The 24333-nt window shown below is 40.0% G+C and overlaps 1 protein-coding gene and 1 long non-coding RNA gene across 11 annotated transcripts in view; one reads left to right on the top strand and one right to left on the bottom strand.

Moving 5' to 3' along the window:
• The window catches only part of VPS13A (vacuolar protein sorting 13 homolog A), a 296260-nt gene that overhangs the window by 232393 nt on the left and 39534 nt on the right, over positions 1-24333 (top strand). For 7 of the 8 annotated variants that reach the window (XR_012904695.1, XR_012904697.1, XR_012904696.1 and 4 more), the window contains 3 exons: positions 18872-18957; positions 21655-21778; positions 24067-24141. Coding sequence is in view for 3 of the 8 variants with exons in the window: in XM_006122479.4 (XP_006122541.2) it covers positions 18872-18957; positions 21655-21778; positions 24067-24141 (285 nt within the window). In the remaining 5 variants the exon portion in view is untranslated. Of the gene's footprint in view, positions 1-1382; positions 1973-18871; positions 18958-21654; positions 21779-24066; positions 24142-24333 lie in introns of those variants that run through there. The other variant, XM_014573326.3, reaches the window with a different exon arrangement.
• The window catches only part of LOC112545689 (uncharacterized), a 37484-nt gene continuing 20146 nt past the window's right edge, over positions 6996-24333 (bottom strand). For 2 of the 3 annotated variants that reach the window (XR_012904702.1, XR_012904700.1), the window contains 3 exons: positions 8000-8086; positions 7465-7536; positions 6996-7133 (listed from right to left, as the gene is read on the bottom strand). This is a non-coding gene — a long non-coding RNA (uncharacterized LOC112545689). Of the gene's footprint in view, positions 7134-7464; positions 7537-7999; positions 8087-9144; positions 9368-24333 lie in introns of those variants that run through there. The other variant, XR_012904701.1, reaches the window with a different exon arrangement.

Raw genomic sequence — 24333 nt, forward strand, 5'->3', positions numbered from 1 at the left:
CCAATTGGAGAGGGCAGATAGGATGGTCTAATATATATGAAAGCCTTAATGCTAGAGATTTGCCTTTAGTATCCTATCTCTGTGCTTGTGTTCCTGAGATCCAGAGATAAATTTCAGAAAGAGTAGATGGCTTTCTATAGGATGGATGGGAAGTTACTTAACAAATGCTTTTAAACAAGTTTAGCTATCTGGTAGGGATTTTGTTTATTTTAGAACATATTTTGTGATGCTGTACTGTACATCATTTATATGAAAGTAGAATCTGTCTAATTCTAAGTATTCTAGATGTCACAGAAATATCTTCTCTACTGCCTCTTACTTAAAAGGTGCTTTTCTGAACCAAAATATTCTAGAAATGAAATTGGTAAATTGAATTCATATTATACCTCACTACAGAGTTTCTCTTCAACAGTATTTACAGATCCTATAGCAGTAAGGGCTACAAACTTGCTTTTTTCTCTCATGATGCAGATTATATTTCTTGTGCTATTATCTTGCAAAACACCTACTAACAAACAGCACTAGCAAACAATTAAAACTGCTACTGATAACACAAAAAGACTTTGTCACTGTACTTTCTCTTTCTCATAAGCCAGTAAGGTTCTTGATGTATTTCCCCTTGATCTTTCATGCTATGCTAAGGAAGCAAAATGCCAACAAGACAATAAATCCAATTCCTTGAATACAAATTATCTAATTATTTTGTATTGTTTATTTTCCTCCTTGATTTTGCACTTATTTGCATTAGATAACATTTGTGAGCAAATAAGTAGCTTTGAGAGGAACCAAAAGGCACTGGACGATAGATTGATTCAGTTTGTGTAATTCTACTTTTTATGTAGAACAATCCCATCACGATTTTTCATATGGGGGGGGGGGGGGGAATAGGAAAATGGAAGATTTTGTTCCCTCTAGTTGTTCATTCTTTTATTAAACAATAAGGTGAAATGAGGAGTGTGTTTAAATTATCATCATACACCTTGGAGAATATTCCGGTTCCCAAATCACATTCAAGTACTTTTATCTTTAAAGAAAAGGAATAATCACCTTAAGAATGTTCTTTTTATGGAATGAGATTTATACAGTAAACCTTCGATCTTGCAGTAAGATATATGGAGGCAGACCCCTACTGAAATCGGGTCTTTGTGCACTTTCAGTATTCTGCCTGTGTACAGTAAGTTTCAGGATTAGGATCTAATAAATCTTTGGGAATTCATTTACAGTTTATTATAGACTGATCTATTTCCGTTAACAGAGGATTGGAACACTTCTATTGCATCCTGAATTCAGAAGCAATTTCAGAATTTGTCTGCTTTTTAAAAACTAACTTGCCAGTTTAAACTAACACTTCTGCTTTTTTTCTTCCCTTATCATGCTTGCAGAAAAGACAGGCCTACAGGGAATGGACTAAGACTCTGAATAGTAGTGGTGATGATGATGATGATAATGAAAATTAGAAAAATATGCACCATAAGAAATGCATGAGTTTTTGTCACATTAAGTGAACATCTTAATTTATACTATTAAGAGTTTTGCTGCCATGTTGCTGAAAGTAACTTTGTTTTTAATGTTTGTCTCTTAAAAGTTGTACAAAAATATAGGCAAACAAAATACATGATAGAAGTTAGACAGATAAATTAAGAATATATTTATGTACTAAATTGAACAAACAGTATTCGACAGCCCTGCTCTAGTGTTATACTGTAATTTAATAATATTTGAAGGTAAATTTCTATAAATTATCTGTTTTTTCCATTTTCATCAGTGTTTTGTTTAATATTTTTTTAATTTTAAATCATTTGTTATATAAGATACCTTTATAATATACATACATTCAGTGTAATCATTTTGAGCTGTACTGTGCTTATTGATATTAAAAATGCTGTTGAATATTTTGCATCCTGTTTATTTGATATTTCAAAACTATTTTGTCTGAATTTCTTTTAATAACAATAAACTTGTTTAAAGTTTATCTAAAATTTTGATTCATCTGTTCTGTTCCATCATCACCACTCATATTTCCCAGAATTAGATTATGTAAAAGTATATTATGGAATATTACAATATTTGGCCTAGAAAGGTGAGTTTTAAAACATATTTTAAATTATTTAATTATTTATTTTTCATCCATCATTTCATTTACAAGATAACTGGTTCTTTTAATATTCATTTTAGTTTACACATCTTGAATGTTTCAGTGAAATATGGATCCTCTTAAAATTCTTTGTCACCTTAGAAGTTCTTCATATAATGTGAAGCATTTTTTAGAATGCATTTATATTGTCATTTACTCCAAAAATCGTGTAAGAGACTTTTGGGAATATGTAAATACATATTTTAGTCTTGTACATTATTCTGTATAACAACACGTATAAAACATACAATTCTTTATTAAATTAGGTGGAAAAAGCAGAACGCAAAATAACCAAAGGCTTAAACAGCACAGTATTGGATTGTAAACTTTCAGTTGTTAGTGTAAATGTTCTTTGTGTCTTTGAAAAGTAAGTGTTTGATTTACATTTCTTACTTACTGGTAGGCTTTCATATTTTTCTCTAATCCGTTTAATAGTCTATACCTAAATTGAGGTATTATGAGGCAAGAGAGGGCATTGTAAAGATCATTAGAGTACATATTTGTCTAACAGTATGTGTTGTACAAACCAACTGTTTACTCAAATATCAGCGGAAGAATAGTCCCCAAAAAACCCCTTCACTCTTTAATGCCAACTAAAACTTTAACATATTTATCAAAAGAATCAGCCTCCTTCCGTGCATTCTGTTGTTTCATTACAGTTTGTTACCCTACAGTTCAGACTGCTTATGCTAGTTTTCATGCTGTTGCTATTTCACATGCTTTAAAAGCTTACACCCAGTTTGTACTCTTGGGCACTGGGCAGAGGGTTTAGCGTTAAAATTCAAGATAATAGGGTGAGGAAATTTGATTTGAAAACTTTTTTCAAAGGCAGAAGATCACTATGTTCCTTGCACTACTGGTTTTTCTACAGTATTGGACTCAAGGGAAATCCCACATAAATGGTTTAGACAAAATATTGTATTTTATTATTTTGAGATACTGCAGGAAGAATATAGGAGTATATCAGACATAAATTTAATTAGTATACTGTATTGGAAGAAAATAAAGGGAAAAAGCATACATGTTTTTTAACCTGAAAAAAAAATCACGTAATGCTTAAAAGGGGAAATAGTTTCCAGTTTATCCTTCTAAAAAGGTCAACGTGCAGTATTTAATGTTCCAATTGTGGTTTATTAGATTTATTGCAAGCAAAATGTAACTTTTAAATTAAGTTTCTGACATTACCCATTTTCCTGCATTTTTAGCATGTATAATTTGGCTTTTTTAGTACAGCTCCTTGTATTTTTGCTTTAGATTCAAAGAGTGGTGTTGAATTTGTAGATAGTTTACAGAATGGACTGAGGTGGCTAGGAACCTTTTTTAAAGCAGCACGTACTCAGAGGCCTTGTGGCCTGTCTTTATATCGAGGCCTGCATTGGATCTGAGTTTGCTATTTGGTTCTGAGAAAGCAGCATGTGGCTTAATAAATGGAAGGAGCCACTCCTCAGTGAGTGCACTGAGGAAAAGGTGTCATAAGATCAATGAGATCACTCTGGAAAGAGCATGGACTGACACAGTATTAATGCTGGTTGAGCAATGGAGCAGGTCCCTCCAACTGCTTCCCACTACTGCTCAGGAAAGTCTATTAAACTGATCCCATCACGGATTTCTAATGGTGTTATACAGAGTATCCGTTCTATAAAGAATTTGAACTTGGTACTAATAATACTTATTTTAGACCGTTATTATCAGACTGCATAAACATGAACTAATACTTGCTGTGCAGTTAATAAACTTTCTCACTATTTCGTAACTATTTACTCGGTTGCACAGCTTCTCTTTCATCACTAAAATATCTTTGCCTGTGGAATTCAGAAGTGATCTTTTGTTGTTGCTGAAGTATCCAAGACTAAGCGCTGCCCTTGAGCTACCAGATTTTATGCCTCCAGAACTGCAGAACAAGTTGGCAGTTCAATTTCTCATGAGCATTCTGTTTTATAAGTTTATTTTTTATTCATTTTCTTGCAATAATGACTTGATTTGAACTTTTAGCTTTTCTCTTCCTCTGCTGAGGTGAGGAATTAGGCCTCTGGTTTCTTCTTTGAGAGATGTCCCCATGTGGTGCTTCACATCAGGTGTCAGTGCACGCACGCGTCATGGATCGGAGTCTTCAGAGCAGTGTCCGTGGGACCATGCATGCATAGATCCTGAGCTACGTGCTCCAAGTGTGCTGGCATTGCACACGCGCAATTCCCTCCCCTTCCTCTCCCCCCCCCCCCCCCAATTCCTTCTCTACAATCTCCAGCCTGAGGTGGAGCAGTGTTCCTGACCTAGCTCCATATAGTTAGATAAGTAATCTGTTTCATCTTTCTCTGAGTCAGCTACTTAATAGTTCTTTCTTCCGTGTTTTAAAAAAAACTTTTCCACCGTTTCCCCCTCCATTTCTCCCCTCCACCCCCCCCCCCCCCCATTTAGATAGTAGTTAGTTTTAGCATTATGCCTGGTTCACCAGGATTTAAACCAGGGGCAGGCAATAATTTGTGAGGGGGCCACTCCAAACATTTGGAAGGTGGTTGAGGGCTGCACTTTTTCATGATATTAATAGAGGTGGTGCCGAATCTGGGGTGCAGATTGGGTGCAGAAGAGTGCTTGGAGTAAGGGAGGGAGTTTGGGTGAACGACATAGTTGTGACCTGGGACAGTGGATTCGGGTGCAAACAGGGTGGTGGATTGTGACCTGGGGCAGGGAATTAGGGTACGGGAGGGGGTGCAGGGATTTAGGTTGTGAACTAGGGCAGAAGTGGACTGTGATCTGCGGCAGGGGATTGGAGTGCCGGATCTGGGAGGGAATATGGGTACAGGAGCAGGGCAGAGGATTTGAGTATGTGGAGTAGGGGCCAGAGGATTGAGAAAGGGAGGGACTGTCCTGCCAGAGGCAAGCTCTGGTCAGGAGACTTACCATCCAGCAGCTGTTCGTGAATCAGCCTCCCTGCCTGCATCATCCCCACGGAAGCTGCAGGCATGTGCTCTGGAGTCCCTTGTGCTTTGTGGCTGCCTATTATTGAAACAGGCAGTTCCCATTGGCCGGTTTCTGGTCAGAAACCAGCCAATGGGATTGTGCTGGGGGTGGGAGCAGCTTCTAAAGCTTTCCCACCTCTCCTCCAGACTCACTGTTTTTAAAAGAAAAACCACCCCCAGGCCGTGCTTGAGTGGTTTGAGGGTGGCATGAGGCAAGCTGGGAGCCTGCCTGGGGCTCCCTGCAGCATCCCTGGACCGTTTGGCGAGCCACGTCTTGCCCTAATTTAAATGCTGCTCTTCATATAACGCCCCCATTCCAGTGTCAAAGGAAAACTCACAATGTATCCCCTGCCTTGGGGGAAGCATGCGTCTCTCAAAAGTGCTCCCATTGCACAAAATTGAAATCAAGAGCCCATCATGACAGAGACCTGTGACTCAAACTTATATTACTAGAAAAATCATTACACCCTGTTTCTAACCCAGGACAAGATTCTGAGACCTCTCAGGCGCATGAAGATAAAAAGCCTGTGAAAAAGCCAGCTTCATAGCTCCTACAGAACCCAACAGCATTCACCAGCTTCAGTTGCAGAGAACAGCTGAAGCTCTGTGCCTCAGTACCTGTGACACACTGAGCATTGCTGGTGCCACACAAGACAGAGTGTACAAAAAACCCATGCTTTGAGTTGCCTGTTTCACATACAACAGCAGCACCAGGCATACGGGATGCCACAATGGCACCATAAGCACCTCTGATGCCGATCGCTACTCCTGCAGTGGTCACCAATGCCGGGACAGCACCGACAAGATCACCAGTTTGCTTAATGCTGAGATTATATCCAGCACCACAAGTCTCTTGAATACAGCCAACCATGAAACTGTCAACACCTGCACTTCAGTACACGCAGCACAGAGACTTACTCATTTCCTCTATGTTCATCTTACCTTTCCCTGATATCAACCGCTCTCCGGGCACGCTGGCACAGCACCAAACGCTTTCACCAGAACGATTCTCAAGTGAGGAGGATGATGTTGATGTGGACGTAGTTTTCTCTCTGCAGAATTCTCCCCCTATGGATCACTCCATTTATTCTGCCAGAGCTTGTCCAGCATACACCAGACAGAGAAACATGCCACCCTGGTATGGAAACCCACGGATGCCACCTTAGTGCCCTTCTTACCAAAATCGTGCTATTGGAATCCACAGCAGTCCCATCACAAACACCAGCATACGCACCATGATACAACACTCTCTTTCACCACAGGCACTGTCTCCTCAGCACCACCAGGACACAGAGGATGCCCACAACAGTGACCCAACTCTGGATAGTCTCCTAATACTAATGCATCTTTCTCGCCTGACAAAGCTGTCATGCATCCTCCACCTACCACTGCTGTCAACTTTTTACGCTTTCAAGACCTCTTCAAATGGGTCTCTGCAGAACTTAACATTCAATTGCAAGAGGTCACAGAGAACCAACATGAACTTCCAGATATCTTACTGTCGGTAACATCCTTGAAAATAGTCTTATCTGTCAACCCTATAATCATGGAACCAGCTGAAAGCATCTGGCAAACACCCACCACAGTCACACCTATGTGCAAGAGATCGGATGATAAATACTTTTTCCCACCCAAAGACTCTTGAGTTTCTCTTTACCCACCCAGTACCTAACTCACTGGTGGTGGAGGCTGCTCACAAGAAAAATGAACAGCAACACTTGAGATCTATGCTGTCCAACTTTGACAGTAAACGGCTTGACTTGTGCACAAGGTTTACATGTTATCCACATTGCAGTTCTGTGTTGCTAATTATATAGCCCTACTAAGCAAATACGACCACAGAAATTATTCAAAACTCAATTATTTTATTGCAGACAGAGCAGAGGCTAAGAAACAGTAATACAAGGACATAATCACTGACAGACATACAATTTCTAAAACAGCTTTGCAGGCAGCCTTAGATACTGCAGACATCGTTGCAAGATCCATAGCTATCACAGTTGTCATGAGGTGAGCCTATTGGCTCAATTCCGTTTCCTTTCCTAGGGAGATCCAATCCACCATTGAAAATCTCCCATTTGATGGCAAGAAACTATTCACAGCTAACACCAACAACATATTTCATTCAATGAAGGATTCCAGGGTAACGCTCAGATCCCTCAGCATCCGCAATCCAGCGCTTAGGTGATGACAATTTAGATATCCAAGATACCCTCAATATACCCAACACCACCCAAGACAAGCTCAACAAGAGCAACAGCGGAATAGACATAGATCATAGCGACATCGCCCACCCTCCAATACCACGCAACAACCCCAGCAACCCAATAAGCAGATTTGAGACCTATGTTGAGAGCCTGGAATACCACTTACCTCCTCCAATGTAATCATCCTCTCTCAAATTTTTCCAACACCGCCTCCTCACGTTCTACCATAACTGGTTAACTATAACATAAGATAGATGGGTGTTTCAAATAATCAAACACAGCTACGCTAATCCCTTTATGACTATTTATGAGCATGAGAAATGGTTCCATGCAGTTCATAGCGAGAATAAAAACCTTTCCCAATTTTCTCACTGAGAAAAGAATTAGGGGAATGACAGCCTATCTTAGACCTGAGAGCATTGAATAAGTATGTGGGAAACAATGATTCAAAATGGTTTCACTTGCTACCATTATCCCAGCATCGCAACAGAGCAACTGGTTCTCAAGACTTGCAAGATGCTTATTTTCACATCTTTATTCATCCAGCTCCTAGACGTTTTCTTCAATTTGTTCTAGATTCAAAACACTATCAATACAAGGTACTACCCTTTGGCCTATCCACCACTCTCAGAGTATTCTCCAAAGTACTATCTGTTGTCACTGCCTACTTAAGAAAGCAAAATATTATGATGTTACCTTACCTGGATGATTGCCACCTCAAAGTGCATTCCAAACTCAACTATCATCACAGCATGTCCATCACAATGCATGTCTTCAAAAGACTCGGCCTGCAAATAAACATGCTTTACATTACTGCTTTACTTCCTACACAGAAAATACAATTCATAGGGGCTTACCCGGATTCCACATTGGCTATCTCCTCTCTTCTCACAGAAAGATTCCAGACTACTAGTATGCATATTACAGTCCAGCCCCAAAGTTACAGATAACGATTGCCTCTTAATTACTGGGGCATATGGCTGTGTGCAATTTTATAGTAACGAGTGTAGGCCTATACATGCAATGACTTCAGGATTGGCTCAGATGGGTGTACAGACCCAATATATGCCCATTGTCCAAATTCCTATCTGTTGCCACAACAGTGAGGCAATCCCTCTAGTGGTGGACAGTACCTGAGAACCTCTGTAAGGGGGCTTCATTTTTGCACCAGAGCCCTCAATTACCATACCCTCAGAGGGTGGGGAGCACGCTTGCACACCATACATCTCAAAGAATGTGGTCCAACACAGAGAGGAAACTCCATATAAACATGCTTAGAACTTCAAGTCATACAGCCACGTCAGAATATACACAGACAACGTGGCAGCTATGTTTTATTTAAATCAACAGGGCGGAACCTGATCACATGCATGGAGTATTCTGTGCATGTGATCAGGTTCCATCCTGTTGATTTAAATAAAATCAACCTCTGGGAAATGGTGCATAAAACAGAGGATCAGAATCATTGCCCTTCATCTTCCAGGCAAGCTCAACACTACGGCTGACACACTCCCAAACACGAATGACTAATCAACCTGGACATCTTATTATGGATCTTCCTCCAATGGATTCACCCCACCATAGATATCTTCACCACTCAAACCAACAAGATGTGTTATCTCTTCTGCTCCAGAGCAGGAATGGGGACAGCCTCCATAGGTGATGCCTTCTTAATCAGTTGGTCATCTGACCTCCTGTACACGTTCACACTCATACCTTTCCTAAACAAAGTCATACACAAAGTAAGAACAGGCAGCGCCAGAGTATCCCTCAACTCCATTGTGGCCATGAGAACCTTGCTTTCCCTTCCTAACCAGAATGTCACAGGTTCCAACAATATATCTACCGGAGTCTCCAGATCTCCGAACTGGGAATCCAAATGAGCTACCACAACCTTTGCATGTTGCACCACAAAACATGGCAACTCGATGATTTTCTGCACAAAAATTAGAATGTTCAGAACTTGTACAATGGGGTATTACTCCATAGTAGGTTCCAGAACACTCCCAATACCTACACTCAAAGATAGAACGGATTTTTCATATGGTGCTTGGACTGTCAAGTCGTCCCGTCAGTGACCTCCATATCCCTTGTTCCTGAATACTTATTGCATCTTAAACAATCAGGCCTTGCTATTAGTTTCATTGAGATACACTTGGCTGTATAACAACTTTGCATATTAAGATGACTCCTCAATCATAGACTCATAGACTTTAAGGTCAGAAGGGACCATTATGATCATCTAGTCTGATCCCCTGCACAATGCAGGCCACAGAATCTCACCCATATCCCATCTTTGCACATCCCATCACCAAAAGATTCTTAAAAGGCTTATAAGCACTTTATCCAGAGGTGTCCCCACCACCCAAACTCTGGGATCTGCACCTGGTATTTGAATGCACTTGCATGGCCCCTCCTCTCTATTACACTTATTTGTGGAAACAGCATTCCTTGTAGCCATTACATTGGCCACATGAGTGGGAGAAATCACAGCATTTACGGCAGATCCCCCATACATGACCTTTTTTAAGGAAAAGGTGACTACAAAATATGCTCATCCTTCGATCTCAACCAGATGATACATATGCCTACATTCTTTCCCTAGCCTCATGCCATCTCCTTCGAATCAAAGATGTATGCACTTGACTTACACAGGGTGCTTTCTTTCAACCTACATTATACAAAGCCATGTAGATCTTCTCCTAAGCTGTTCGTTTCCATAGCAAACCATAATAAACGTCAACCCATCTCATCACGGAGAATTTCTCACTGGATCTCAGAGTACATTAGACTCTGTTTTAACTTGTCCTTCAATAATCCTACAAATATCTGGCTGCACTCCACTAGAGCCATGGCTACCTAAATAGCATTTCTACACAAGGTCACCATTGCGGACGTATGCCAAGCTGCTACACTGTGCACTTACTCACTCACGGAACATTATCCAACCTAACGTTCCCCAAGGCAGTCATTTCCACAACCTTCATACCAGATCTGAAGCACTTGCCTTCTTGAGTCATACAGCTTTATAGTCCCCTGATGTGGAACACCCAGAGGGACATCTCTCAAAGAAGAAGAGGAAGTTACTCACCTGTGCAGTAACTGACTTTCTTTGAGATGAGTGTCCCCGTGGTTGCTCCACTACCCTCCCTTCCTCTCTTCTACTTTGGAGTTCCTGGTCTCTTCAGGAAGTCTCTCTCCACATTAGAGAAGGAACTGAGTGAGGGGGAGATTCATTCATGTGTGATGTCAGTACACTCGGAGCACGCAGCTCAGGATCTGCGCATGCATAGCCCCAGGGACGCTGCTCTGAAGATTCCGATCCAGAGTGCAGAGATGCACCAACACCTGATGTGGAGTACCCCAGGGACACTCCTCTCGAAAAACATCAGTTACTGCACAGGTGAGTAACCTCCTCTTCTCTGGAATAGCACCTTTTGAAAATGGGCTGCTCTTTGCAGCAGAAGAGAAGCCTTACAAGCAGGGAGCCAACTCCAAGATGCTTAGGGTAACTTTTTAGTATGCTTGGTGGGCAAGCTGTGACCTGCTGCCAGGAGCCATTGACCCTGCTTGCCAGGATTGAAAAGGCAAGTTTTTGCTGCTCTGCAGCCACAAACTCCTAACTCTCACTCTGCCAATCCTTGGGGCTTTGAGTAGGAGAAGTGGGTAAATCTTTGATCCTGGAGTGAAACCATGACTCAATCATGGGAGGCTCAACAAGAAGCATGAGACTTTGCAGCGAGAACACCTGAACACAGAATCAGGGGTAAGTCTTGGAAATTCCAGAGATTTTAAATCCCAGAAAAGCAGAGGCAAGTGTCCCCTTCATAAACTACAAATATATATTATTAATGAGTGAACAATGTAAAAATTGAAGTTAAAAGCCTTTCTCCTTTGTCTTGTAAGCCTAGCGTCGAGAAGAAATATTTTCTGGGGGGAGGGTGGGTGGTTCTCAGCAGAAAGGCTCTTTCACAATGTCATTATCACACACGCTGCCTCTTTCCCACCCTCCAGTATGGTATGCAGAGAAGCATGTGTCTCATGTGGAGCCTTGCTCAGAGTTGCAATCTAATGTGCCTGTCTGACTTTCAGCTCACAGGCCCTCTCTCTTCCAGATAAAGGGGTCAGTCTGATAAGTGGGAAGGTGTTTTTGCCACTCTTCCCATTTTCTATTGGTTGGCTTACATTAAATCATATGGAGCACTCCAATCACTATGATCAGAAGAAAGGAACATGAGTATTTCATTTCCTTGACAATTTCACTATCATGGGAATATAGGGAGGTTAGTGAGAAATCCCTTTCAATGTTCATAATGACCCCTGTTTTACTCAAGTGCCCTGAGTGATACTAAGTGGTGCTAGCCAGCCTTGGAAAGCAAGCATGCATCCTTTCAGATTGTAGCCGACGTGTAGCAAGCTATTCCCCCAATCAAGGTATCTGTACCAGTACTCTTGTTGGTTTAGGGGTTCCCTCATCAGGAAATATAGCATCCTACCTCTTCTCATATGCAGCCATCAGAAATACCACAAAACACCATACAAAAATTAAACTAAAATGTTACATAAAAACATAAAAGAATTTCATACAAGTCTGTGAACCTTAGGTTGTGGCAGCAAAATTTCCATCAGCAGAAGACATAATTCACTTTGAAAAGTGTGCCTTTCTTCAAAAGACCCCGGAGAGAATGAGAGTGAACACATACTGCACAACAATTTTAGTGCCTCAGATATAATCATTCAGACAAAGATTTGGAATAAGAGGCCTTTGGTTCTATTCTGGTCATATATCTTGATGTGATTTGTCACAAGAGCAATGGTTCCTAATATAGTAGCTACAAGGAAGTCATGTTAGGAATAGACCCACGAAAGCTCATCACCTAATAAACCATCTTGTTAGTCTTTAAAGTGCTACATAGTCCTGTTTTTTGTTTCAGCTAGACTAGGCTAACATGGCTACATCTCTATTACTTTGTTAGGAATAGGATTATCCTACACAGGAACCTTGGGAATACAAATGTACAGGTGAGAAGCTGGTCAGTGAACAAAAATCAGTGAGTAACTGAGATAGCAGAGAGGCCTTTGCTCTTACTATTAAAGTCAGCATAGTCAACGCAGAGTATTTAACAAGGGGCTGTTTCCCAATCAGAGTTAAACTTCTGGAAGAGATGTTCTCAAGAAAACCTGTGAATTTTCTTCTCAATCTAACACAGTCTTCACTTTGGCAAAGACAAAAGGAACATTTGTTTATGCAAGCTCATAATTTTTGTACAAAACACTTACTTTTGACCTGCCCTCTGCATCCAGAGCCCTAAGAAATACCTGGTCATCACAGTAAGTCATGTCACAAGTTATGAATTTATATTTGTTCATGGACAATATACCAATCAGTGTCCAAAGAGACAGACTTTCTTATAACTTGCTGGCTGACAAAAAGAATTCATACTTACCCATTCAAAATCAAGAGTTGCTTAACTTAATCACTTCTAGCTCTAGCTAAAATTTTACTACCACGCTAAAGATTTGCAAAGAAGCAAAACTTCATTGAATCAGTCTTTTTTTTTTCCCCCGTCAGTGGTCATCTGGAGCCAATTGTCTCCAGTAGCTAGCATGGGTGTCGTGCATCAGGTAATCTGAGTGTGATTTCTCAAAATGCACCTCCAGAAATTCCTTCTTAGGACAGAGAACCACTCTGATACATTGCAAAATAAGGTGTAATACCCAGTTTATATCCAAATGTCTCCTTGTGGGCATATAAGTACAGACATCATGACTGCCAACCCACCCTGTGGTAGCAATCCTTTCAGTGGCAATAGAATATTTGGAAGATGTGTTTCTAAAATTTCAGTACACATCCCTGTAAGTGGCACATTTCAGCACACACACACAAACTTGGCCACACATGTTCAGCCCCAGTAGTTCATTGAGGCCAGGATCCTGTCTACGAAAGTTGCCGAAACTAGTTATTTCAGAAGAAACCTCAAGAAACCATGTAGTGGGTAGATATGTGGTGATTACAGAAGAATTTGCCTCTTGCTTTCCCTTAGATGTTAATGATTGAAATATGAGTGTTTACTCCCTGTTTTTGGAAGGGATCTAACCAGAGGTCAGCCTTCACTTTGGAAATGGAAATAGAGTCCTGGGTTCAGAAGAATCTGCTGATTTAAAGACAGCTTATACAAAGGGTACAGAAAAGAGGGGAAAGGGGAGAGCCAACTTCATCCTCCTATCCCCTGTTGAGTCAGGATGCACGTCAGACTCAGTAGATAGCCATAGAACTTCTATTCCAACTGTAGAAAACACTGGACTTCTTGAAGTGAATTTGTCATCTTCATCCAGATCTGGATAACCTACAATTAATTGATTGGGCATCACTCTCATCAGTCAGTATTTTTTAATACTCAAACAGAACTAAATCAGAAAATTCCATACATTGATATGGTCAAAATTATTTCTGGTGTGAAGAGGAAATAGCTTATCTGTTTGTACAGTAGCTTGCATAGTGGGACCTTGACCTCTATAAGATACTGCTGTACAAATAGTAATAATAACTATTGATCTCAGCTACTCTAAAATTTTTACAGAATGTGTTTGCTTGGAGTCCTATAATCAAGACCTTACATTCTTTCGGCAGGCACATCTGACTTCTCATCTAAGTATCTTCAAATGTCAGGATTATTCAGAATGACAGACAAGTCTGTTGCAGGCCTTTCTATTGTTGTTACTTCTGAAAGGATATAGAATTGGTTTCTCCAACCATACAAGAATCACATTATTATTGTGTATAAAACGTTGTAGTTCTCATGCTTCTAAGAACTTTTTGGTTCAATGTAAATTCTTTTTGTAATTTCTGGAAAATGGTTCACCCATTGTTTTGTTCCAATTACCATCACCTCTTTAAAAGCAACAAGGAGTCCTATAGCACCTTAGAGACTAACAGATGTATTGGAGCATAAGCTTTTGTGGGCAAAAGACCCACTTCATCAGATGCATGTAGTGGAAATATCCAGAGGCAGTTATAAATATGCAGGCCAGAATCAGGCTGGAGATAACGAGGTTAATTCAATCAGGGAGGATGAGGTCCACTTCTAGCAGCTGATCTGGAGGTGTGAGTACCAAGAGAGGAGAAGCTGCTTTTGTAGTTAGCCAGCCATTCACAGTCTGTTTAATCCTGAGCTGACGGTGTCAAACTTGCAGATGAACTGTATCTCAGCAGTTTCTCTTTGAAGTCTGGTCTTGAAGTTTTTTTGCTGCAGGATGGCTACCTTTAGATCTACTATTATGTGTCCAGGGAGACTAAAGTGTTCTCCTACAGGTTTTTATATATTGCCATTCCTAATATCTGATTTGTGTCCATTTATTCTTTTATGTAGGGACTGTCCCGTTTGGCCGATGTATATAGCAGAGGGGCATTGTTGGCACACGGTGGCATATATTATGTTGGTAGATGTGCAAGTAAATGAACCAGTGAAGGTGTGGCTCATCTGGTTAGGTCTTGTGATGGCGTTGCTGGTGTAAATATGTGGGCAGAGTTGGCACTGAGGTTTGTTGCATGGATTGGTTCCTGTGTTAGAGTTACAATGCTGCGGTGTATATTTGCTGGTGAGCATATGCTTCAGGTTGGCAGGTTGTCTGTGGGCGAGGACTGGCCTGCCTCCCAGGGTCTGTGAAAGTGAGGGATCATTGTCCAGGATGGGTTGTAGATCACTGATGATGCGTTGGAGAGGTTTTAGCTGAGGTCTGTAGGTGATGGCCAGTGGGGTTCAGAGGGCCAGGACTGTAGGTGATGGCCAGCATCAACTCTTTAGAATGGTGTGGTATAATTTGATATTCCTTGCATTGTGAAGATTATTTCAAACATATTGGGTGCAGACATCAACTGTACTCTGTTCATCTCATTCCATCCAAAATGACAGGTCCTTTATGGCCTTAACATTACTGTGAGTAATATGTTAAACACCTCAGATGGGTAGCCGTGTTAGTCTGTAACTGAAAAAACTTAAAAAACAATGAATGGTCCTGCAGCACCAGAGAGAATAACAAAAGACGTAGATAGTATCATGAGCTTCTGTGGGCACAACCCACTTTTTCATCTGCAGAAGTGGATTGTGCCTTCAAAAGTTCATGATACTAACTAAATTTTTTGTTAGTCTCTAAGTTGCTACAGGACCATTTGTTGGTTTTTAATTTTTTTCATGTTAAAAAACTTATATCACTTGGCCTGCTGCATATCTGGGAAGCTGTTCACAAAGAGTCAAATTTCCCTCTACAAGATCCCTGGTTGAGTTATGTTGAAAAGGATTGACCTTCGAGAGATTTGCAAAGTACAGTAAAACTCCATTGGTCCAGCATCCAATGCTACGGCACTCCTGATGGTCCGGCACCATCAGGAACCCGGAAGTGCTCCACCCGGACAATTGGAGCTGCTCTGCGCCTGGTTTCCCCGATTCAGCCGCTGCTGAAACTGACCAGCAGCTGAATCGGGGAAGCCGGGGGCAGAGCTGGGGTGCTGCCGAGTTGGTCTTGCAGGGCCGAGGGGCGGCACTACGGGACCAACCTGGCAGCACCCCAGCTGCTCTGTCCCAGGGGTCCCCAAGAGCAACTGGGGTGCTGCTGAGTTGGTCTTACAGCGCTGAGGGCACCCCAGCTGCTCTGCCGCAGGCGTCCCCAATTCAGCCGCTGCTGAAACTGACCAGCAGCGGCTGACTCGGGGACGCCTGGGGCAGAGCCGGACTATTGAAAGAGGGGGGCTATGAGGGGTCTAGGGTGGCATCCCCCACCCCACCTCAGACCCCTCAAAGTCCCCCCTTCTGATAATCCGGCATATGTAATAATCCGGCATCCCCTGGGTCCTAAAGGTGCCGGATTATCGGAAGTTTACTGTATGTAGGAACATGCTACTGGATTAGCTTCCAAGTAATGTTAAATTACAAAGCTCTTGCTTTGTTGGGTGAACCTCTATTTCCTTGTTATTCTACTATAATAACAATAAAGATTCTCTTCATTGTCCCCTCTACTTTTAAGATTCATTGCTTGCAATTTCCCATTAGCGATGTATGTGGAAAGCTGTGCAGCAGAATGATGAATTTCTTTCGTAGTAATTTTCTTAGTTACCAACTTCTCTCATTCAGCCTATCCTGGTATTTGGTAAATGACCAGAATTACAATTTTTTTCTTTTAAGGGATACTTGGGCATATATATAAATGACTTTAATATAATTGGATACCAAGTTATCTTAATGATAGTTATCTGTTGATGGGGTATTTCTGAAGCTTTGAAGAACTATTCTGGTGATCTGAGCAGAAGATTGGGCTTAGTTCTGGAGTCTCAAGCAACAATACTAGAATACTTCTACATTTTACAAGTGGCAGGTCTTGCCCATTAGTGGTGAATAAGGAGGAGAGAAGCTGCTAAGAGAAGATTGTCAGATAATATACTTTTCAATCTGTTCAGCTAACATGGCTGGTTACTGAGTGCAAAGAAGTGTGGCCTAACAGATTCACAACTGCTGTTTAATTTGTAGCGGCTTTCTTGTTCCCTCGTCCTCTGTGCTCCCATATAGTCTCATTTAATTATGATGCCCAGTTTATGTACAGTTTTTGTAAATCTTTATAATTTTTGTTGTTCTTCTCTGGTCTCTCTCCAAGTTGTCCACATCTTTCATAAAGTGTCATCTCCCCAGAATTGGATCCAGTACTCCAGCTGATGCTTCACTTGTGCAAAGTAGAGTGAGACTATTATGTCTCATGTCTTGCTTATGACTCTTCTGTTAATGAACCCCAGAATATTAGGGGTTTTTTGCAACTGTTACATTGATGACTCATATTCAATGTGTGATCTAGTGTAACTCTCACATCCATTTCAGCAGTACAGTACTTTCACCTTGCCCATTATTCCCCATTTTGTAGTTGTGCAATTGATTTTTCCTCCCTGACTATTGTACTTTATAGAATTTCATCTTGTTGATTTCTATCAATTTTCCAATTTGTCACGGTCATTTTGATTTGTAATTTTGTCCTTCAAGTGCCTTTACTGCAAACTTCCCAAAGCTGCTGTTGTCTGCAAATTTTATAAGCGTATTCTCCACTCCGTTCTCCAAGTCGTTAATGAAAATATTGAATAGTATCAGACCCAGGATTATAAAAAGTTTCTTTCATGTTAGCAAATATTTTAAGTTTCTTCAGTATTTGTTTCACAGCTTTAAGGAAATAATCATTGAGAGTTCTTATCCTTCTGTCACTGAGTTTTACTTTATCATAGTGTTCTGTGATAATATCCTCCAAACTATATAGCTAAATTATTCAGAACATACCTTTTAAGTTTTGTTACATCATTCAATAGGCACTGTTCAGTTTATTTCAGGAGCCTTCCTATGTTAATTCTTTACTCCTGTATGCCCCCATAGAGTCTCTCCTATGTAGTTTGAATCAAAGTGGTAAATTAGGATTTTTTTAAAAAGTTGTAATGTCCTGTTCTTATACATACATGCATGTAGGTGTTTGTCAACTCTTCAAATTCAAACATTTAACTCCGGAGTGTGCTGAGTTTTTCAGTTCTTTAATTTAAATTATATATTAAATATTTCCTGTGTCCAGACCTTATGTGTAGCTATGGAAGACTATTGAGTAAAATAATAGATTGTATAAATTTAAAACCTTGACAAGAATAAGCAAATGTTAATTACAACATTTTTATTTAGATTATTTTCTGTTCATTGTTCTGGTGTGTTTTAATAATGTATTTATTAGTCATTAAAACTCTAATCCAGTGTAGTAACTTGTAAATGAATTTAAAATTCTAAATGTTTTTTGTTCATAGAATTGTGTATTGTCTATGTATTATTTTCTCCTTGTTGATTGCTTTACATGATTTGTGTCTGTAAACCAAAACATTTTATATTGGAAGATATCCCAGTTGTTAAATTTACTATATACACAGGAAAACATAATTTTAAAAAATTGGTTAAGAGATTTTCACTGCTGTTTGCTGAGAGTATAGTCATACGGTAGCATTGTTTAATTTTTTTTTGTAATATTAACAATGGTTTAAGTGGTAAATAATAGTCACCACTTTGGCTCTTTATTTTTATTTGAGAGAGGACTGATTTATGAATCATATATATAGTTTTGAAAACTTTTGTGTCTACAATATTTAAAGGACTGTTATTTAGTTAACTGTGCTATTTTGCATTTAAATACAAAGGGGCATGTGTGTGTTCACTTATGGAAAACATAAAGTAAACAGCTCTTATGTTTATTTCCTCACAGTATGAGATCCAAATTAAATCACATTTCTTAAGCTAAGCAGAATACTTTTGGAACATAGTCACTGTAAGCAAAGGAGCTCTGTCATAGTTGAAACTGAAGGAGAAGCCTGTTTTACATGGTTATATAGTTCATTCCTCTGAAATTCTGGCTTCCAGAAGTTTATAGAGCCTCAATATTTAAAACTGAAGATTCAACTATAGTATTCAGTCTACTGTAAATAGTATGCATGTTGTGATGGAAAAAGCTCCAGAAATAGATACATTAATGTGTTTTATTGAATGCTGTAACGCATCTCTTTTTTTCTCCAGAAAATTGAAAATGGAAGATTTGCAAAACTCAGATATATTGCACATGCCATGGTTAATAATACAGATTTGTTAATGATAACAAAAAGGTAAAAGATTTTCTTTTTGAATAGTAGTAAATATAATAATATGGTAAAATGTACTGGTTGGACCTCCCTGATCTGGCACGCTCGGGACCTGAACCATCTCAGACAAGGGGAGTTGAATGCTCCACTGCTGGCTGCCCTGCTGCCGGCTCCTTTTCTTTGGGCTCTCAAGGCTGGAGTTTCCCGCACTGCTGCTGTCACGCTAACTCTGGCCCGGCCGAGGCTCCCCAACTGCTGCTCCCAGTGGTTCCCCGCCACTGCTGGCCCCATTACCTCCAGGAGTTCCTCGGTGTTTCTTGACCCTGAGGCCACCCAGCCACTACCTGCCATGCTGCTATGGGCCAGCTACCAGGGGGTTCCCAGCCAGGGTCGCTCAGCCACCGCCAAACCCACTGCCGCCGGAGGTACCTGCAGTTTCCTAGCCGGGGCTGGCCACAGCGGATTCCCCTGCTGGGGCCGGGACTCCTGACTTCTGCCTGGCCTTGCTGTTGGGGCTCCTGGGTCACTGTATGGCCCTGCTGCCACCAGGGAATTCTCAAGGTTTCCTGGTCGGAACTGCTTTGGCCACCTGATCCCACTGACACTGGGGGGTTCCCCAGCCAGAGCCAAGGGTCCTAGACGCCAGCTGACATCATGGTTCCCCTGCCAAGCTGCTGCTGGCCCAACCGGGACTCAGCAGACCCACTCTCCTGGGGCTCTTCAATCCAGCAACATCCGTGGCCTTGCTGGACCATAGAATCCCAGATTTGAGAGGTTCAAAATGAACCACCAAACTGTTTGAGCAATAATTCTTTTAGATATAGTAGCTATTTTTATCATTTTAAGTATGTGTTTATACATAGACATATATATGCACACACAATGGATTAAAAAAAGTGTCTGGTATCCTATTATCTGTGACGACTCCATTGCCAGTTTGGCAAAGAATATATTATCGTACTAGCAGGTAATGCCCATCATTGACCGGACAAAGTCATTTTGCATAGATTACACTTATAGGAAAATTCAAGAAATTAAATATATATAATAGAATTTTTTATTAATGTGCTTGCAAAAAGTAAGTAAAAGAACAGTTTTAAATTTGTAGGATTTCGATTGCAAACATTTATTTTCTTGAATAATTACCATACATAGTAAATTTGAATCAGAAACTCATAAAGCTTCCATTCCTCTTTCCGTAACTAATTTGAATTATTTTGTGATTTATAGCATTAACATTTTCTTTGCACGAAATTGACAGTTGAATAGGCAACTCGAATTTAATTTTGTTAGCAAATATTTTTATGAAATCTAATCTGATTAAAAACAAAAATAATTAAACCTTTCACCTAACATATTCCAGTGTAAAAAGTAGTGTATTAAGCTAATTTAAGTGGCAAGATTGTTTATGCAAAATTGGGTATCTGTAGGTAATCGCAAAGTATGACTCCATTTTACACAAACAAATCCACAAACTAACTAACTTTTCAAAATATATGATAGATGCCTCACGGGTATAACTTCTATAATCCAAGGATGACTAATTTTCATTCATGTTTTCCATAACTGAAACAGATAAATTGTGTATTTAGTCTGTATGAAGTCAGTAGGATTCTGTATGGACTCAGGCATCCACTTGTGAAAAACACATTGCAGGACTGAGATTTAAATAATGATACTCAGTAATAAAGGAATGGAATTTTCTTTGCGACTCAGAAATATTTAATAATGGAGCATAAATCATTTCCATTTTTCTGTCTAGGGACTGCTTTTCTCCAGAGAATGTCAAGTTAGAAGTAAAGTTGCTGCTTTGGCATAAGAAAAATGCTGATAGATGCTATCAGTAAGCTATAGGAACCTGCAGAATTTAGGAATTTAGTACACAGGGACAATCAGGAAAATATATATGAATTAACTAAAGTGTGAATTAAAAGTGTGTTAATTAAACCCACTAAACCTCTATTTGGATGCTATTATTTAGAATTTTAGTAGTCTTAATTTTGTTTACATTAATTCACCTCCAAAGTAAATTATGCTAAGATGAATTAAAAGCCACTTCAATTTTAATCCACACAGGGGTTTAATGTCATTTAACTAATGCACTTTTAAAGTTAATTTGGGTTAACTTTCTTGAGTATCCCTGTATAGACAAGCCCCAAATCTTTTAAAAAATCATGCTATGTTGGTTGTTGTATGTATCTTAACTCGTGAGAGACAATTTGAAATGAAATCGTTTCACTGCACTGTCATTTAGACTACGTCTAGACTACATCCCACTGTCAGCAGAGGGATGTAAATGAAGCACTTCGAAAGTGCAAATGAAGTGAGGATTTAAATATCCCATGCTTCATTTGCATAATCCAGTAATGGTGCTCTTTTGAAATTGAAACCACAGTCTAGAGGCGGTTCTTTCGAAAACGGGGCATTTTTTCAAAAGATCCTGTAAACCTCAGTCTAGACTGCGGTTTCAATTTCGAAATAGCACTTTTTCAAAAGAGTGCCATGACGTGATTATGCAAATGCAGCATGGGATATTTAAATCCCCGCTTCATTTGCATTTTCGAAGTGCTTCATTTACATCCCTCTGCCGACAGAGGGATGTAGTTTAAACACACCCTTAGTTCCTAATTTCTTTAGTGGCAATGAGGAAGTATTTAATACCTTTTTATTTTCTGCCTCCATTTTCATTTCTGCCTCATGTTTATGTTTTACTCTTGCTAGTGGTGTTTTGTTTGTGACAAAAGGAACATTTGGACAGCTGACATGTGAGTGGCAATACACTTATGATGAGTTTACCAAAGAGCCATTCATTGTTGATGGAAGAAGATTACGCATTGAAGCCAAGGTAGGGTAAATGCCTATTGAATGAAATGTAAAAGTATGATTTATTTTTTTCATTCTGAAGTTCTTTTGACATCTTTACAGGAGGTAGCTCAGATTTGTCTATGAGCTTGATCATATCCCAGACTAACTCACGTCCAATGAGTGGATCAGAATGTTAACTCAGCTTTTCCAATTTATTTTTCAATTCCCAGTTTTTAAAAGTCAGTTTTGGGCAGTAACAAGGGAATTTCCTTGTCCACATTCACCCATGTTGGTTTTTTTGTTTGGTTGGGGGGTTTTTTGGTGGTGGGAAGGGTTTCAGCTTCCACTCAGACACTTTTCTTCTGTGTGGAAAATGTTTATTAAAATAAATAAGTAACATCTTCACAGGTAGTATTTCTAGCCTACGCAGACCACCTGCACATCTCTTTTCATATGTTCCTGCCCTTGCTCTTCATATGGTAAACCAGTTGTATCTGCCAAGATATGCATTCAAGAATTACATAGAAAGAGCTCTGCAATAATTGTTTCCAACTCTGTGGATCCTCAGTCAGCCAGAGAAAAGAGGCTTAGGACATATCTACCCTGAAATGTAAGCTTGAGATTAGTGAGTCTCGAAGCAACTGGCTTCACAAAGTTGGGGTTACTTCAGTTTCCCTGGAGTTGATTGAAGATTTTTGGGATAGAGAGGACAAAGAAAATTGTTGATATTATATGGTAATTTTAGTGGGCTCTCAGGGCCCAAGTCAGAGGTAGGAGGGATGGTGTATCTACACTGTAAAGAATAGTGGTTGAACTCTAGGTCCCGTTTTGTCTGGGTGAAACTCACACCCCTGCAAGGTCCTAGAACCTGAGGTCTGAGTCCAAGTCTCAGGGACTTGTGGTAGATGGAAGGGGGCTCAAGTTGGAGTTGAGCTCAGTCTTATATTGCAGTATAGATATGCACTTAAAGAGTCCTTACAGCTTCTTGGATTCCTACATCTCCCGCCTATATATGCTAACATTCCTTTGGAAACACTGTAGTAAGAGAGGGTCACAACTTTCTAGCACCTGGGACACAACAGGAAGGTCTGTTTTTCAAGATTAGAGTTTTATTTGGGTAAATCCAAACACCCTCCCTAAAACCCCGGCACAAGAATTACTTGGCAAAGGGTCTGGTATTCTCTTCCTAAGAAGAGTGGAAATTGAAAGAAGATTTGAACTCACTCAGGAATACCTTTTTTTACTCATCTGAATGTCTAACAGTAAAGGACATAGGAATGTAATCTCCCCTCCATGGACAAGCAGCAATGAGGAAGAGGAATGAATCCTAAAATAGAATTCTCTAAGAAAGTGAGACCATGCATGAAAAATAGCTCCAGTGTGCATTAGTTCTCATGTAGTTCACATCATGCAATTATTATATAGAAAAATTTAGCACATCAAATGCTTTTAATTAACTCGCCTGTTCTAGATAGTTGATTATTCTATAGATATATAGATGTTTAAAATGATAGACATACAGTGCATTAAACAGAATGATGTTGTAAAGTAAGGTTTGTAGTTAAAAATTTGTTTGAGTAGACTGCTCTTTAAAAGGTCTTTCTTGTAGAGCAAATCTTCTTACTATATATTTTAGAAATGTGTCTGTCTGTCTGTCGGAGTCCATTTGTACAAAAAACCCTCCTAAATGGTCAGAGCTAGGATCACCAAATATAGTATTCAGCTTCCTTTTATCATAACTTAAAGCAAGGTCATGGTTTGGTTGTGCCAAGATAATGGAATGTGTGTGGAATTCAGTTGTTTCTTATAAAATGTAAAGGGAGGGATCTGTCAGGAGAGAGTTTATTCTGCGGAATGACCAGAGGGGGACAGAAGGGGACCAGAGATGGGGACCAGGACAGCTATAACTGCGTTGGGCCCGGAGGGCGGAGAAAGGAACAGCTACCTACCATATACTAGTGTGTGTGTGTGTGTGTGTGTGTGTGTGTGTGTGTGTGTGTGTGTGTCTCTGTCTGTCCCTCAGTTGGACATACATGCCTACCCTGGCAATGCCCACTGGAGCTGCAGTGGCCATGATGGACAGGAGCTTATCACCTGAACCCAAGCTGTTGCAATGAGAGAGGGCTGGGTATACCTCTGTCTCTGGGGCAGCCTCCACACTGAACCTCTCATTGCCAACCCCATTCCAGAACAATGATTTAAATTAAGAAAAAACTTATTTGAGTTGAAGATCTGAGCAATGCCAGGTGCATCTTCTAGTAAGAGTATAAAGATTCATTAGCTTCAGAAAAACTGAGGTAATATAATTTAAACTTGTTTGTTTTGTAGGAACGCGTTAAGTCTGTATTCCATGCCAAAGAGTTTGGAAAAATAATTAATTTTAGGACTCCAGAAGATGCCAAGGTAAAAACAAACAACTACTATTTAAATTATAACAACACAGTACTTTACTTGGGTGAAAAGCCTGGCTTCATAAGAACATTGACATGTGAAATTTCTCCCATGAATGATTCTCCATCAATGATAATTGTAAATCAAGATTGTATGTATTTCTGAGAGAGATGGGCTATAGGAATTTGTATTAGAAAGTTCTAT

This window comes from Pelodiscus sinensis, chromosome 6, assembly GCF_049634645.1.
Source record: "Pelodiscus sinensis isolate JC-2024 chromosome 6, ASM4963464v1, whole genome shotgun sequence".
NCBI classification, from domain to species: Eukaryota; Metazoa; Chordata; order Testudines; family Trionychidae; genus Pelodiscus; species Pelodiscus sinensis.